The sequence below is a fragment of the Aspergillus pseudoviridinutans genome (assembly GCF_018340605.1).
Source record: "Aspergillus pseudoviridinutans IFM 55266 DNA, scaffold_6, whole genome shotgun sequence".
Classification (NCBI taxonomy): domain Eukaryota; kingdom Fungi; phylum Ascomycota; class Eurotiomycetes; order Eurotiales; family Aspergillaceae; genus Aspergillus; species Aspergillus pseudoviridinutans.
Genome location: NW_025091286.1, coordinates 973433 through 991296, shown reverse-complemented (window position 1 = coordinate 991296; position 17864 = coordinate 973433). Strand labels below are relative to the sequence as shown.

Genomic DNA, 17864 nt, shown 5'->3' with positions numbered 1-17864 from the left:
AATCTTGCGTTATAGCTTTGTAGACGTGTAGAGATGCCGATTTGGGATGAATCTAGCTTCTACTGGCTCGCGCAATGGACCAGGCATGCTCAATGCTGGTTGTCTGCGCAAAGTCGCTCATCTGAGGGACGAGAGGGATCCAGAAAAAGAACCATGACTGATTCAAAACTTGACTTGAGGCAATCTAATCTCGTCGCTATGAACACATAATATATATTAAGAAAAGACAAAACGACGGTGAGATTGGGAGAAAGGAAAGTCATGCATCATCACATAACACAGACCGGGGAAGAGAAAACCCAAAGAACGCTTGGACAGGGCACCGTGCGACGAACCGACGTCACTTCCCATGCTCCAGGCTTGGGACAATGACGGGTCCATACTTGACCACATGCCCATAGGTACCGTCGCCCTGAACCATGAAGTCGACGGCGAGATTAAGCTTGCCGCTGCCATGGGGCATGTTCTGGCCGTACATGGTGTTCACGACCTCGGGGTCGTAGGCGACGATGGCCACGTAGTTACGCCGACCCATAAGTTTACGATATTCGCGCGTTTGGCCCGTGACGTCCGTCTGGAAGATCTCCATCATGTCTTCCTTGGTATCTGAGGGTTGCGACGGGGAGGAGCGGTGCCCGTTCGCGGGAATGTATAGGGGCTTGTGGCTGCTGTGGAGGAGTTTGATGATGTACGAAGGGGGAGGGCTGTTGACAACAGCTGAGGAGATAATCTGGTACATGGTCTTGTGGTCTTTTGGGTGAGCTGGGTCGTGCACTAATCCCGCACCACAGACGTTCACGGCTCCGGAAAGGAAGGTCATTCGCAGGGACTTCTGATGGGCGATGCCTTGAAGTGTGCGAATGAGATATGTCCGTTCGAGATCCTGTATTGTCGCATTAACCTCTCAGTTATTGAGCATGACAGTCGAACTCAATTCACAGACCTTGGATTCATGCGTCCATTGATCGCGCAATTCATCGAGCAGATCAAGCTCCCCAAAGGGACTTAATATCCCACCCATGAGACCTGACTTACCCACGGCTCGCTTGACCGAGTCGAAACCAGAGCCGACCATATCTTTGGCACCAACCACGCTGGCCACAGAGCTTGTGACTTTGCCTAGCACGTTGTACGCCCCGGTGACAGCTCTTTTCCCCGTGGCAACAGTATGTGCGATGTGCTCGGCAGTCTCTAACCGGGGGTAGATGATGGGGACCGACAGCATCCATATACAGTGCTGCACCGAAGGAGGCAACATTGCGACCTTGGGGAAAATGCCCTGATAGGTCGGTCCAGCTATCACTTGGTGCGGGTTTCGCTCCGACCTACAATCGGGGCCAACAACGACAACTGCGGGTCCTAAATACTTGACGAAGTGCCAACCTGTCCCCGTGATGGTGAAAATATCTATGTCGGTGCTAACATTTCGCAAGATGTCCAGCGTCGTATGGTGTTGGAAGAGCAGATACATCTCAATACCAATTCGCCCGATGTTCTTGAACATGTTTGAGAATTGCATATGCTCAGGGTACGAACCGAACCCATCAAAGCTGATAACGTCAGTTGCTCCTCMTTCACAAGAGGGCAAGGTGAGGGCAAAACTTACATATCATGGTCGTCAATCTGGCAGACGTACGGAATCTGAGCAAACGATTCCCTCAGATAAGGCTGGTCAAAATGACTGGTGTAGTAATGGAAATACGCATGAGAAACATCCTCCTCATGCGCTGCCGTCCACTGCGCATTTTTGCGAGCCTCTTTTCCACTGATCGCAAGCCACTGCTTCAGGGATGGAACTTCCTTCCACATTCGATCTGCGTAAATCTGGCCACCACAGCACAGCTGCGCATGGAAGCCTCCGATCTCATTATGTTTCAGCATGATGTCTTTCCACATGAAACCGACTCCTCCCAGACGGGACCTCTCATTTGCATTCACGTTGAGCGAGAAGTCGTTGCCAGAAGTGGCGACGAAGCGCCAGTTCGTCTCGTACCGACCAGCTACCAGGAACTCGTACCGAGTGCAGCCAAGATGCGACGTAATAGCATACGTCCACTTAGCGGGACCAGACTCCTCCATCCGCAAGTCAACCTCGTACTTGTAAAACGTCCAGCGCTGGTGCATGGCAATGCTCATTGGCTTGAGCTGCCGGGGATTGGGCGACAGATCGACGCTTTGATGGATGTGAATGGTCGGCGGCTGTGCAGCGTCGGTGACCAGCAGAATAGAGCCCAACCAGATACCGCGCTCGAGATCCATGTTCGTGTACCGGAGATAGGGGCCGAAGTAAACACCGTTGGTTGGAGCAACTTTGTACAGGTCAATTCCACTGCTTGGAGGTGGCCCGCTGAAGCCAGCAACAACGGGTGATTGCAGGCTCTCATAGCCGGGCGCTAGACCAGGCGTAAGAGGTATGCCGGGAGACGCCAATGGCTTTCCAAAAGCTGAAAGGCCGGGGGAGGCAAGAGGATGACTACTGTACACGCTGCCGACCGGTGACAACGGAGTTTCGTTCAGATTTAAAGGAGTCGGTCCCTTGGGGAATTCCCACTGGGTCGACTGAGTTGGGAGGTGAATATAATAGTACTGTCCTGAATTAGGGTCCAGATGGGCTATCCATCCTTCTGGGAGCGGCGGCGGAGAGGCTGGAGGAACCGTCGATGAGCTGGGCAAGGAAGCGGCTTGTGCATTCTGCACAGGGCTAGGCTGGCGCCCGGCCGAAGTACCACTCTGTGATGATAAACCTGCCGGGGACTGCTGCCGGGGTTCATTGGCAAACGCGGGATGATCCTGAGGCGAGACTGTTGGAGCAGCAGGCGCCGCAACAGCAGCAGCAGTGGTAGGAGCCATGGTTGCTGGATGGCTTGCTGCAAGAACTGGCTGGCCCATCGAAGCCGACAAACGCTGCTTTTCATTTGGGTAGCCTTGGGGAGCGGCAGGTCCAGATACGCTCGAGTACGCAGGGGGAGGCGAGGAACTAATACGCATCCTTTCAAGGTCTTGCTCCAGTGCGTTGGGGGGAATCCTCGGCGGCTGTTGGTCTTGGGCAGCGGCATGAGGTGGTGTTGCGATAGGTTGAGGCGTAGGAGGATGATAAGAACTGGCCGGTGGATTCGGTGATCGTGATCCCACGACCTCGGCGCCTTGGTAAACTGTGGGTGGACCGTGTGGTTGAGACCCCGGCTGCTCTGTTGGAGTCCACGGCCGCTGAGTGGGAAGCTGGTGCTGCTGGGTTCTAGGTAATTGACCGGCGTACGGTTCTGCTCTTCGCTGAGCGGCAGCACTTTGCGCATGCAATCCTGCCAGTGTCGACGTGCCCGCAATGCCGGAAGCTGCATACCGGGCCTCAATATCAGATCCAGGTTGCTGGCCAGGGCCAACGATGGGAGTTTCCGGGGGTGGAGGCGATCCCCTCTGGGCACGGGTTGTCGAATTGGATGCCGTTGAGCTGATTCGATTGATCGTGCTGCTAGGAGGTTGTAGACTCTGCGACGCCCCTAGCCTCGTAGAGACAGCGGATGGAGTCGAGGGTTGAGGCGGCGGCCAATACTGCTGCTGGTAATCCGGATAAGAATCACTTTCTTCCCGCTGGATACCGTCTGACGATGGGGCCGAAGACGCCGGCACGCGCTGATATTTCCGGGCAAACAAGGCTTCTCTATCTGGCGCATCTGGACCCGGCGATTCTGGTAATGGTTTGGGAGCGGTATTACCCCGTCTTTCGGCCAACGTAGCGGGCTTGGGCTCGCGGCCATCACGCGGCCGAAGAACTGCCGGGTACTGCGACGGTCTCGTTGCGCTGGATCCTGCCGGCATCGAGGACAAGTTGTTTACGGATGAAATAGGGGACCCATGTCGGCCAGATTCACCAGTCGTCGGACTCGACCCGGCGGAACTGGATGAGCTGCGCATCTGGGCCAGCCTAGGCCGGTCATCAGGATATGGAAGCGGCGCGGAACCCTGGGATGCTGGTGAAGGCGTATCTCTTTTGCTGATACGTAACGGCTCAACCACAGGAGATTCTGCCGGTGGTCGACTCGAGGAATTGAGAAACAGTTCTCCCTCAGGGTTACCCTGATGGGTGCTGCTGGGGTTCATGGCAGCGATATATCACCAATGCTCAGTTTCGTGCTAGTGACTGGAATATGACAAGTCAGAAAGGAAGACATCGACGACCGAGCGCAGGAAAGGAGAAAAAAGAATGCGAAGCTAGAATATACCTTTTTCTTACCGATTGCGACCGTGGATAGGTGTAAATATGGGCTGAAATCACGCTGCCTGGTGGCGCAGGCGCGAGAGAGAGAGAGACCGATGAGGGGTAACAACAGCAGACAGGGGGATGCGGGGGAAACAGAGAAGAGGTATTATTCAGGCAGCTCGCTTCTACTCGAGGAAGAGAAATGAAGGGAGACACTCCGGACGTCTTGCAGAATTATCATCAACGACGAGACCGCATTGCTTTTAGGCTCGTCTAATGCTTTCCGGTCCTCTCGTACGGTCGTATGTACCTATGCTCGGTGCTAGTCGTGGAGTAGCCGCCGGACAAGACATTTAGAGTGCCAGAACCCGCTTGGGCTCGCTGTTATTGGCCTGCACGACGACATCGTCCAACTCGGCAGCGCCCAATGACTGTGCCGAGATGCCTTGAATATCTGCGATTTGAGTCTGGATGATTACGGGACAAAGGGTATGGCACTAAACTCTTCTGCGAGCGCCAATGTTGGGTAGCGCGAGCAACAACGGATCACCGCTGAAAAGCCTTGAATAGGATCGACAAGCAAATAGCAGAAACTATACCATTCGTGGTTGGATTTTGTATAAACCTGTATCATTTGGGCGCTTAGGTGCTGATGGGAGTATTCAGGGTTATCAGAGTACGGTTCACAGATAACTTCAGTTGTAGTAGTTGGAAGCTTGGAAGAAAAGAAAGATCAACTCTGGACCGGCCCGCTGCGAGCCTATCCACGGATTCTGCAGAGCTCTCTCTACCCTCCCTCACATCGGCTAGATTGCAGGTCATGACCAGCCTATATCATACAAAAACACACACGGCACAGCTCTTTCGCCGACTATATATGCAGTAAATCCTACCTCCGTGTGCCTTTGCAACCCTATGCATACAAATCATGTTCCCATGCTCAAGCGCGTAACTGTCACACCGACAAACCATAAAGAAAAGGGGTATCATCCAGATAAATTCATCATCACTGTCGTGTCACCCGTAAGTCACCAGAGACAGACCGTGTTCCGCAAGAATCTCGACCCAGTCAGCGCTCCCCGGATGGCCGACGCCCTGGGATTGCTGCATCTGTCGCTCATACACCACCTGAAATAGGTATCGGATACTTGTTGCATTGCGGCCGATCTCTTGCGCCTCTAACCTGGAAAGCATGTCCAGGGCTATCACTTTGAGATCGCTGGAAGGGGTGACGGATCCCGCCAGGAAAATGGGAAAGGTCACAGAGCGCCAGCCATTCTCTTTGCTTTGCGCCATAACAGATTCTGCGACGCTGAAGACAGCTGCAGCATGGTGGCGAAGTTCTTCTTGAGACGCAGCTCCGGGACCGAAACACTGCCCAGGCCAGAGACTGGTGTAGGAGAAGAGGAGTGAGGTATGGTATAACAGAGAGGTCTGTCGACCGAGCGGTCAGTATCATGGGGGCCCAAAAGACCAAAGCGACAAATCAACCCACCTGCCAGAGGATTTCTTGTAAAAATAGTGGTAAGCTCTCTTGTGCCCGCACGAGAAACTGGGCTTCTGGCGAGTTCCACAACAGCCACAACGCTTCGCGCCAGTCGCAAACTTCCCTTTGAGGTTGGTCGTGATGGGAACAAGGAAAGGGCAGGTTGATTCTGCGTGACTCCGCTGCAAGGAATCCGAGTCTTGCAGCGAGCTTGAAAGTATCATGGTACAGCCGTAATACAATCAAGGAATCACCGTCTTCAAGAGAGACACTGCGATAGCTTTGGATATGCATAGACTGCTGGAAAGCACCAAGCCCAGGGAGCAGAGCTGGATTCTCCAACGCTTCCTGGACAAAAGACCCAGTCCCCGCTCCGCTTAAAAGAGCGTAAAGATCAACGCTGCAAATCCACCAGATTATGTGCGGGTATGGCTCGGTCCCGAACGTTGAGCGCCGAAGAGCCGATATGTGGAGTAATCGGGAGATGTGGTGAGACCATAAATTCGAGCCATCAAGCTCAGCTGCCGCAAGCTACGTACTTGAGGTGTAAGTGGACATCACATAGCACGTTCAGCCAGTGCGGGCTTGATGGAAAAGACGGGGAAAACGTAACACCAACCTCGTACGCCAAAAGCAAGAAATGCGTCAGGAAAAGGCCATCCAATAATAGGTCTTTGTCGCTCCATATGTTATTTTGGAGTGATAGAAATGCCTGGTGATAGTAATGCAGAGCGTCTATACTGTGGCTACCACTTTTTCGGTCGAGACTGAGGGCGGAAATTGCCATCATCGCATGGAAGAGCTATGGGTCGTGCCGTTAGGACTCAAAAAAGAAAAGGAAAGTAATTTGATCATGTAGGCGAGGGAATGGCAAATCTTACAGGAGGGAAGTTTGTGGATTCACGGTCGAAGACATCGGCGTCTAGTGAGCTTCCACCCGCAAAGTTGAAGATCCCTCCGGTTGGAACGAGCTGCATCCACACCACATCGCGAAAATGACCGAGAAGAATCGCCTCTAGACTCTCCTGTTCCAACATGTCCAGAATTGGGTCGTCATCTGCGGCATTCTGAGATGTCGCATCAGTTGTGGCGGCGGAAAGAGAAGACTCGCGCAAGTCGGATGTCGGTGAATGGCTTGCACTCCGATACTGAGAAGACGATGACCGTTTGGAGTCTTTGAATTGTTTCAGGATGACCACGTTGGAATCTTCAAGCTCCGGATTGTTCGTGAAGTGGGCGGTCTCGGTGTTCCCGCACAAAGGACTTGGGATTGTATCTCTAAGCTCTTCCTCAGAAGCATCCTCAATGTACTCCGGAAGATGCGTAAAACTTTCCGGAATGACGATGATGTGATATGTTCCAGGTCTCGATGTTTCTGCTTTCCTCTCCCGTTCTTCGTCCGTAGCGAGCTGTGGAAAAGGGGGTAGGAGATCATCCGTTGCGGGATCGCTCGAGACGTTCCTGCTTTGCGAACATGCATTTGCTGCGATTTGACGTTGGCGAGTTAGTATCATATCTCGACGAGGAATAGAAAGCAAAGGTGTCTCACGATCCCAAACTGTATTGCCCGCGATTGTGATATCAGACATCCGCTCTATGGTTCGGCGTGTGTCGTCGCGAAAGGATAGACGAGGTCGATAATCGCAGGTGTGACCCAACCTCGAACATTGCTAATGATATAGGAGTCAGACTGCATTTCTGGAGAGGTTAATTCAAGAGGCAAGATGTATTACATTGCACTGCGGATGACCTTCGTCGCACTTGACTGTAGACCAGTTACTAAAGTCCAATCCAATAAAAAAGGTCAACCCGTCCCGGATATACCAAACCAAAGGCGCATGCGAGTAGGCTTAGACTAACCTTTGCGACTCTAATCCAATTGAAGACATAGAAGTCAGTAAATTTCATGTACCCCGCAGGCAAGTTCAGGATGAAAAAGCTGGCTCACTCTACATGTCCTAGAGGGAAGCAAGTATGACATCAGCGCACGACTCGCCAAAAGCGCCGAATCTTGATCGGAAAGACCTACCAGCACCCTGTACGAGATCGCGGAGGGAATCGCGAACGTGGTCTGGGAAGTGGTGTCTGCTCGGTTATGGAGGTATCGAAGCTGGGGTGGGAGGTTGTGTGATCGTCCTTTGGGGCAATGATGGGTAACACGAGAGCGCGCTTGCGGGAAGAAGCGCTCTTCTTTGGCGGCATCCCGAACTTGAAGGCTGTCATTGAGATGAGTTCTTCGTGTCCTGGACTCATCTCATCAGGAAAGTGCTCTTAAACGGGGAAGGTAAGGGATAGGCCATCTCACAGGCAACAATTGAAGGTGAATGTGCTTCAGGCGCCAGTATGATGAGACGACGACGAGGTAGATGAGGCGACAGTAGTGATTGACAGTCACTCTGATGGTAGCAAGAGGTGGTCGAGGAATGAATGAGGTCAATGGAAGTCGGAACAAGAGCATGTAAGACTCAAGAACGATGATTGATGTAAAGTAAATAAAGGCATGGTCAGTAATAGTATATACATTTTTCCCCGTCTTTAAAGCAGTAGGGGAAAGGAAAAGTCGATACAATGCGTCTGTCTCTACCAAAGAAGAGTCAGCTCGGACGTCGCATGAATAGTTGTCATCATTGAGGCCACTAGGGATCTCAGACGAACACCCAGCAAAGCCGGCATGATATCTAGGAATCTAGGTACTTCGTTAGTCTAGATGCAGGCCAGAACCGGAGGTCCGTTCAGGTTGTGCCTGTGGTGGCGGATCTGAGAAAATGTATCTGCATGGACGGCGTAAACACTACAGCACTGAAAGACGAGAGGCTTTTTTTCCCTTTTTTCATTTTTGATTTTTCATTTTCATTTTTCATCTTTCGTTTTCTTTCTTTCTTCCGTTAATTTATTTATTTATTTTTCTTTTGGACACATGACCAGCGACGATATTGCGCATTTAATATCCTATGATCGAGAAATCAGCAGGCAAATCCGATCGATCGATGGGGGCAAGCGCCAAAAGGGAAAAATAGAGATGGATGATTCGGATTGGAACCGCATGTGCCAACCATGTGGTAAATGGAATTTGAAGGTTGGTCTCTTAGTGGTACAGCACTAGGTACTAAGGTAGTGGGCCCTGCAACAATACCTAAATTTAAATTGTTATTCTCAGGTATCAAATTCAGTACAGTACCATTGAACTCTACGAAGCCCAGCAAGGTAAAATCTATTCGTCGTTAACATTGAACTGATAGGTAGTATTATTAGTATTTTTACTTTGTACAGAATAAGGGTAAGACTCGGAGATCCAGGACCTCTATGACCCTGCACCGCTAAGATCGGGCCCGGGCCATAAAGTGCATTATTGAGTGCCAACACAGTAGTGCGGTTTTAGTCCACACTCCACACTCTATGGAGTAGTAGATACTAGAATGGAAGTTTAAGGATATCTAGACAGATAGTAGATACAGCTACAACAATACAATAATGATATATCTTGCTCCTGAATCAAGCACGTAGGTCTGATTTCCGAACAACTATTCCTTTGGTAAATACGGAGTACTACCGAGGTAAGACTCCATAGTATGAAACCAATCTTCACGTAATATGCAGCATGACTATGTACCGAGTCAGACGCACCCCGAATTACTTCCCTTGACTGGTTCCTAAGCGATAAAAAATAGTTTTGATACTATGTAGGGAGTGCTCCGGTGCAATTACCTAGGGCATAGACTAAGGGTACCTGAAATGCTTGGAATCTTACGCTCCCCACTGGTTCCCTAGTTCGCTTTACCCAGGATTCCAAATGATCCTGATTCCAGCTAACATCAAATATGCTTCGATTCTCGGATCCGGTCTCAATTGCGCAGTCACTGGTAGACTGATGCCGCAGTTTGTCCGCTGGTGGCGATATCTTAGAATCCACTTCTGTGGCTTGTACGGTCACGCAGTCAGTTGAGCTGGGGAAAAATCATGTTCCAGGCTTGCAGGCGGCCTTGCGTCACGGATTTCTCGCCGGACTGCACGCACGCAAGGCACGGTCATGGGGTATACTAATAGCACTCGTTGAAAAAAGAACTCCAAGCTTCCAAGGTGATCGGTGAGTCCGAGTTCAAGCTCCGGTTAACAAACAGCCAGGAATAAGTTGTAGGTAGTTTTAGATACGCAAGTCCTTAGACCAGAAATCGGAGGCTCAATTCATAGCCTTTTACCCCTCCATGGTTGACTCCAGCTGTACCTCCCGTAGGGGCCCAGTCTTGGCAGTTCTGCATGAAACGAAAGGGAATGACAAGCTTCAATTTTGGCAGTAATTCGCTTGTTCGCACCGGATTCGACCATAGTCTCATCTTATCCCATTCCTAGTCCAAGCACGTTGTCATCGTTATCTCACAAGGCTGGCTGAAAAGCAAAAGACGGATGGGGTTTCGGGCGATTGCCTGGTTTCCGGACTGCGCTCCTTGCATCCCCAAAAAAGCGTTCTGCAGTATTGCCAGCTAGCCAGATCGGGAATAGTGCCAGCGCTAGAGTAAACTCATCCATGGATTGTAGCAGATTTTGATTGGCGGACTTGGTTTTGTTCTGCTTCAGCTTGAGTGCATTTTAACTAGGATTATGGTCGGGTATCTGGACGCAGTACCCACTAGTTACCCAGTACCTTAAGTCTCAATGATGTACCTGCCAAGCTGCCTAGCAGCAAGATGTCTCATGAAGAGAGTACTGGTCCTTGGATGTTGCTATGGGTTGTCGCTCAGCACGGCACTCATAGTACCCTAGCATTCGTATTCTTCGATTCCTATCTCCCACTCGATCAGATCATAAAGTGTAAGCATAAATTAATTTTCTTGCTAGCTCGAACTTCCAGTCAATTAAAGCCAACACCAGAGAGCGACCCTGTCTCGCTTAATGCTTAGTACTATGTGCAGGCCTCACAGACCTCCTGACCTGTCGGATCCGAGCAATGAACCCAGAATCAATAGTTCAACGAAGCCTGGATACACCATCAATTCGTATTTTCCATTTATCCGTGGTCCTGTGCAGAGGTCGATTCGACACCACGTATCACTATCAAAGGCCGACCTTCTCCGGTGAGATGGCCATGTCCCATGGTCTAGATCCCAACTGCAAAGCGTCTAAACTGCAAAGCGTTTATTAATCCGTACACTGTAGACATTACATAGGAATGAAGACTAAAATAGTCCCATTCCCTAACGAGACTGGTCTCGGCCGGTCTGGATCATCAACCTTGGTCCCTGTACTATTCGGCCCGTGCCCAACGGATGGGTAAGACAAACCCCCGGATGCCCACCAATCATAGTCTCCAAGAGTCATTCTGAATTCTGGACAAAAATCTAATGAGTTACGCTAGGACATGTCCGCAACTTTGCACCGTTACCCTATTTCCATTTTTCTTGGATAACTACTCCATACCTCATGCAGGATTCAATACGAATAATTCTAAACGTCATCCTGCAATATTAATGGATGATGGGTGATAAGTGACAGATGCGGAGCTGTCTATTTCTTCGGCTCCGCAACGGACAACAATACGAACCCCCAAACAGTTTGCTTAATAAATGATTCATCAGCTCGTCATGGGTCTGTCTTCTAACCCCCAAGCCTCGGAGCAAAATAATGCATGCAATTCTAGGCCACGTAGTCATTGCTTGAGTTTCAACAGTACAATTTGCCCTGACCGGTGCTCTTCTCTAAATGCACAGGTCAAGTGATGCGCCTGACGGCATCCCCTACTATCGAACCTGATTGGTTGTCTGCATCTCCCCAGCCCCGGGCCCAGCCGTAACCCGACGGTATGGATAAGAAGATAGATCGGCTGAATATCACTGCAGGGCAACTGGGCCTTGCGGCGCGGCAGCCTGACAGGTACCCTATCGACTTCTCACCTCTCAAGCTGGGACAAACCACGCTTCTCCGCGTTCTCGATTTGTCTCACCGCAAGACCGCAAGGTCACCCAATACCTGGTTGAGGATTTGTTGTACCGGTCCCGATCTTTCGCTGTCTCTCCAGGTTTTGACCGATTCCTGCAGTGCTTGACTGACTTCTAAGCCCATCTGCTGGGACACAGTAACGTACGCGGCTGCGGCCTGTGCGCGTCCCATCCGGATGGTTTCGATGGATATGTCTATCTCCCGACAAAGCAGTTTTTGCGCGAGCGCCACCAACGACCCCTGCAATTCGCCTGCTTCAGGCTTCTGGCCATTGCCTGCGCTTGCCCATTTCCCGAATCTCTCGAATAGCTTGCCCAATTCGTCGTAAAGGGCAACCTGCACTTTCCTCGTCCCATTCATCACAGCTTTGTCAATCAATGGTGTCATTTCTTCGAGATAAGATTTGATTGCTGTTGTCCGGGTCAGCAACTCCTGACAGGAAATGATGGATTGTGGATACCAACCTCCCGCTGCAGCAGCAGACGGTTCAAGACATTCAAAGAGACACCTTACAGAGGCCGCCAGTGTATCTTCTAAGATTTGTCTGTTTAAGAGTCAGAAATCTATTCGAGAAGCTAGAAGATCCTAAAAAAAAAAACTGAGAAAGGGGAGCAAGACTTGTAGACATACTTGGAATTTTGGCCGCTGCCCGAATCAATGTCCATGGAGTCTGTATCAGCATCCGTGACTTCGTCCAGTACTCGAGACACAATGTTCAGCGCATCGGGCATGAAATCCACGTCTTTGCGCGCGCGAGCGACTCCGCCTAAAGCTACGAGGCCATGCGGACGATATGTTGGGTTGTTGCGCTTCGCCTCTCTGATCACGATAACCTGATCAGGCCACTTAGCATCCTAGGTATACAAGCTACGCGAGGCTGAGACTTACCTTCATTGAGTCACTAAGCTGCTTGTTCTCTTGCCACAACTTTTGAGCTTGGCTTGCGAACTTCACGAACGCCTTGAGCACAACCTCTTTCCCGTCCCACGTCTTTCCCGCCAGTGCCTTCTCCAGCACAGGCCAGAGTGATTGACTTGTGGCGAGATCGAGCTCGGTGTCCAGCAACATGATGGCATTTGCAATACCAAGAGCTGCCGTGTGCTTGATAGCCCACCGCGGGGAATCCAGGTTCTCCGCAGCGAGACTGGCAATTTCCTTGACGTAAAGTGAAACCGCCCTGGTGCCGCCGACGTTATCTTGCCAGGTATTATCGAAGACTTCCCGTACATGCGTATCCATATCATACTTTGAAATGAAGATAAAAGGCAGTGTCGTAGCAGCAAACGCCATGAACCGGTCATTGGACAGCTTGGACGTAGAATGTAAAATTTCTGCCGAGATGACTCTTTCATTGGCATCCTCCGCTGCCAGATATAGATTCTTGGCATAATTAATGGTCTTCAAGACTTGGTCATCCGTAGCCAAGCGCATGAGATAGCCAATGGAGGTGCAATAGGATGCGCTGACGGTTTCGTTCCGATCAACGACATATTTGCTGAGCAGCTGAATGAACCGATCCGCATACGGACGGAAAAGCATTGGCCTCATGCTGAGAAGGACAAGGACACGGCTGCATCCCACTTTTGATGGTAGTCCAACTGCAGAGCGGAGGACACCTTCCAACCTGGGTGCAAATTCCTTCATGCTGGCGTCGTCCAGCATGTCAATCAGGTATCGTTCGATCACTTCCATCATCGGTGAGGTGCGGATACTAGATAATCTCATCTTATCTATTTCCTGGCCTGTTAACCCGTACTTGTCCGCATTGAGGTGAACATAATTGACCGCTTGAGGCTCCAAGGAGCTCACCGAATTGAGAAACTGTTCGATTATGCGAGGGACAAACGCTCGTAATGGGCCACTGGGACTCTTCTTGATCATCTGAACCAGAGCCCCGATCGCAAATCCTTGAACTTCTTGCACACTGGACTCCATGCCCTTGTCGCTTAGCAGAAAAGGAATGGCGCTTGCTAGCATGGCATTTGCTCGTTTCGTTTCCAGATCACTCGTCTCTAACGTACGGACGATTGCATTGGTGAGCGTTTGACAGAGCTTGAGCGCCGAGACTCTGACTGATTCCTTGATATCGTCCAGGAGCTTGAATGCTTTCGTGAAGATATCATCCAGATACTTTGCGTACTTTTCAGGTTGCCGTCCCTGCATCAAGTCTGCGATCGCAGCACAGCTTGCCTGACGAACGCGCCATTCCCGGCCCGCCAGCATACTTGTCAGCAAATCATCCATGATCTCGTCAAAATGAGTATTGATTACCACCGTTGGGTCCTTGACTAATGCTGTCCAGATGGTGTTCATGGATCTTTGCACGTTCGGGTTGGGATCAAACCGGTAGCGGAATAGCTTCGGGTAGATCTTGGTATTCTTCGCCAGATATCCGTTGACACTAGAATCAGAGAAGATACTGCTGATACCTAACTTGCTGAAAGCGGCACGGTTAGTCCAAAGCGCGTTGTTGGAGGCTAGCGACATGAACCGGTACACCATTGTTGGGTCACCAGCCTCAGATGCGAGATTCATGATATCTTTGTATGTATTAATCGACGACCCTTCTCCAGTAGGGAGAGCACCAGGTTCGAAAAGCTCCGTATTTGCGTGGACTTTGCCTCCTCCGAGGTTAGACTTGTTCGCAGTGAAGGAGTCCACCAAATCTCGCACAAGGTCGTCTTTAAGGGATTGATCGCCCATCTCGTAGACGAGGCCCAGTCCTTGTGCTCCAGTCTCCTGCACAACTTCATCACGATCTCCGAGTATGCCTGTGAATGTGGCCTGGCATTTGCGTAACCGGCTTTGTATCTCGGCCAGATGTCCGCAGTTTTTGATCAGACACAAAAGCCATATAGCGGACGACTTCCTTAGCGAGGGTTTTGATGCGGTGCAGTCCGCTATGATCTTGTCGGTCATCTCAGCGAGGACTTTCTCCGAAATTGTCATGTGCGGAACCTCCTCATCGACGTCAAATTGCCGAAGTAGTGACTTCGAATTCCAACCGACCGCGGCACTACTTAATGAGTCACCGATAGTAAAATGGATCTCGGGGCTTCGGATCTCATGCAGCTCATAAAGTGAAGAGAGCAGCTCTTTAAAGAGCACATGTTCAGTACTTGATCTCGCAAAGGTCAAGGCCAGAAGGCCCAGGGCGGTGATGGCGTTGTCACTTTCGGATTTTGCGTCTTGATTCAGTTTCTCCTTGATTTGCTTCCATCTGGCATCAGAGATCATTGCCGGCGACAGAACTCCCGAGAGACTTAGTAGTCCGAGTGCTACTTGTGCGGAGCGTCGGAGGAGAGCGTCACGAGAGTTCTCTACCAGGTCAAATACAGTGCTTGTGAATTGTTCCACCTGTTCGTTGGAGGCCCTATGGAGCGCCTTGCGAAACGCAAGCCTGCTCAGCATATAAGCTAGGGCAAGGATTGCGCCCCGTATCTTCAGCATGGCTTCTCCGATTGCTGTTTTCCATGTGGATACGGAATCTGAGAGATCTGAAAGCAGTCCTCGGATATCGGCATCCGAAAACGCAGGGTGAGATGCTAAAATCCCAAGAGATTGCGCAGCCTTGTTCTGTATTTCCTGATCAGTACTGGTTACAGAGGCTTTCAATGACAGCGCCTGCGGAACCATAGCCCCAACCGTTTCATTTGACGCCAGCGAGCAGATGTTGACAAAGTGCTCTCCGCACCGCTGCAGGCCCAGTCGTCTGTCACTCGTAAGACCAGTCAAGGCGCTTGTTAGGAATAATAAAACAGCTTCCTTGTCCGACGACTGCATGTACAGTTTCAATCCCCGTCGGGCTCCCTCATCAGACGTAAGAAGCACGTCGAGTTTGACATCCCAATCTTGCTCAATTTCCACGATGTTTCCGGACGCTGAGAGAGACTCCCAGAGAAGAATGTTGCGAAGAAATGCGATAGCAACAGGCAGAGCGGTCCTGTATGGTCCCGACAAAACCTCGGGCGCGGACAGAGCTGGCGCCACTGCGCTTCCGGTTGATGCTGGGGAGCCGAGTAGAAAGCGAGTCGCGTCGGAAAACGTTGGAAACCTGTACCAAGCCTGGTCCGTTTCATCTGCTGCTGCCGATGCGAACCATTTTCCGTCCTTGCTAGGATTGAGCAACCGGTACCAATAAGGATGTAGGCCCTTCTTGCCTTCCTCTACAACTTCTTGATTCAGTTCCGATCCGCGCGCAACAGCCATGAGGTCAATCCAGCGAGCCACAACATCACTATATGGTAAGAATCGATTGGAAAAACGAACGGCGGCATATTGCGATCTGCGAACGACCTTGAATCCAGTGATGGGATCTTCATCACCGGGCTGGTTACCCATCTGATGAACGAGGAAAGGACGGATTTGCTCCTGAAATTCCTTATTCCACCGGTCCACTGAAGAGTTCAAAATACTCCCCAGGGCCTGCTCAATGCTCACAAAGATCTGAGGGCTCGAGTCATCGGAGCTCAAGGACGTGAACAGCCATTTGATCAGATCAAAATCAGAAAATTGCGCCTGGTCATCCTGAACTTGAAAATCCACCTTAGGAACAAGTATGCCGATGCTCTCATAAGCAAGACCCCGGAGGCTCAAGTCTGATGCGGGAAGCCTTTGGCCGCTGGCTCCAGGGCTGGGCCAACCCTGAGACTGGATGAAGTCCCTCAACCCTGCTATGAGCTTCGGCGCCATCAGCTTGAGATCGGAGGGAGATCCCATCCGCACCACCCAGGTTGTGAAGGTAAAGATCTGGGTTCTCAGTTTCGAGGCTTGTAGGCCTTGGGAAGACCTTGCTTTATCTGAGAGGAGACCTTCCTCAATTAATCGAATTACTCTTTCCGTGTCCTTCGTGGCTACGATCGACTTTCCTAAGAAAACCAGGATCTTCAACTGTACGGGAGGTCGCACCGGCTGGGCACCATCCGCCGTACCGTCCCCAAAATAGAGGCTATACAGTTTCTGCACCACATCAGGATTTTCCACGTCAGGAATAAATCGCTTCAGAATCTCTTCGCCGAAGTCAGAGACTCGAGAGTTTGCATCCGCAGAGGCGATAAGAGCGGGAATGAATCTCTCCGAGTCTGTGAAAGCTCCACTAGTGAGGAACTTCAGAGCTGTTACTTTCGTCGCAGTAAGGTTGAGCCCGCCGTTCGAAGCAGGGTTCCATGTCTCATCTGCAGGAAGGCCTTTGTTCAGAAAGGAGTACTCCGCGGGTGATAGCCCAGGACATGTTGTTGCATTCTTTTCAGCAGGGTACAGAAGAAGTAACTTCTCGAACCACGAAGACAAAAAGCCCGTATCCTGGTCAGAAAGACCAAGCTTCGACTTCAACTGTGCATCCTCTTCACTGCCCTTTGGCGGTAGACTGAGCAAAGGCAGAAGCCGCAAGACAAGATTGAAGATAATGGCACCTTGATTGGTTGCTGTTCCGATCTCAGAGATTCCCTGGAGGAGAGGGAGTAAGATGTCAATTCTCGCGTTGAGGCCCAAACGATCAATGCCTTGTTGAAGATAAAGCAAATCAAAATGTCTAATCAGCTGAGACTTCTGGTCTTTGAACTGCTTTAGTAGAGCTGCCACGGGCAGTTGGATGGACGGTGCTTGAACTCTCGTATTGATATGTTGGCACACCGCAATGACCTTACTGCGGACTGCGTGGCTCTCGGAGCCCAGCTTCAGTAACAACGGAGCCAGATATGTGTTGAGAAGACCTTCAAGTTTCTCATCTGTGTCTGCAAGTGCGATTCTTAATTCAACCTTTGATATTAAGCTCAACTCGCGAGCCTCGGAACTTGCCAACGTGGCATCGGAAGCCATAACGAAATCAGAACGAGAAAATAAGATTCTTAACCAGGAGCATGGATAATATGAAAGATGATAGAAGAATGTCAGAACCTATGCTTAAATATAGAATGACTAGAATACAACTCGCCTTCCGTAGGCAGATACACCCTCACGTCACTGCGGTTGAGAAGCTCTGCCGGTCAGGGGACGTACCATGATTAGTCATCACGTTGGGAGCTGAGTCGATCAAAAATGTCGACTTGACAATTCTTACAGATGGAAGACGAGGGAAGTCAGCCGAAGAACGGAAGGTTCAAGTAGCCGTGGGTCGTCTGCGCCCGTTGAGTTGCAAGAAATACATCGAGCAGACTTTCGCGGGACCGAGAGTCAAGAAGGGTGATATAGATTCTAAAACCATAATACACCCCTGATATGGCCAGGAGAAGAAAATGCACTGTATTTACA

The 17864-nt window shown here is 50.6% G+C and overlaps 3 protein-coding genes across 3 annotated transcripts; all 3 read right to left on the bottom strand.

Annotated features, from left to right (window-relative positions):
- Window positions 1–340: 340 nt before the first annotated feature.
- On the bottom strand, window positions 341–4098 carry Asppvi_008787 (WW domain protein; the record flags this gene model as incomplete). The annotated part of the gene is made up of 3 exons (XM_043304652.1): window positions 341–883; window positions 944–1550; window positions 1607–4098. 3 exons carry the CDS (start codon window positions 4096–4098, stop codon window positions 341–343), a joined length of 3642 nt encoding a protein of 1213 aa, XP_043160587.1.
- A 1117-nt stretch (window positions 4099–5215) lies between these two features.
- On the bottom strand, window positions 5216–7273 carry Asppvi_008786 (uncharacterized protein; the record flags this gene model as incomplete). The annotated part of the gene is made up of 5 exons (XM_043304651.1): window positions 5216–5632; window positions 5694–6215; window positions 6304–6486; window positions 6566–7167; window positions 7234–7273. The coding sequence occupies 5 exons, from the start codon at window positions 7271–7273 to the stop codon at window positions 5216–5218; spliced, it is 1764 nt and encodes a 587-aa protein (XP_043160586.1).
- Window positions 7274–11615: 4342 nt separating this feature from the next.
- Asppvi_008785 (ECM29 family proteasome component) lies at window positions 11616–17432 on the bottom strand (the record flags this gene model as incomplete). Its single annotated transcript, XM_043304650.1, has 4 exons — window positions 11616–12025; window positions 12080–12159; window positions 12246–12448; window positions 12504–17432. The coding sequence occupies 4 exons, from the start codon at window positions 17430–17432 to the stop codon at window positions 11616–11618; spliced, it is 5622 nt and encodes a 1873-aa protein (XP_043160585.1).
- Between the last annotated feature and the right edge of the window lie 432 nt (window positions 17433–17864).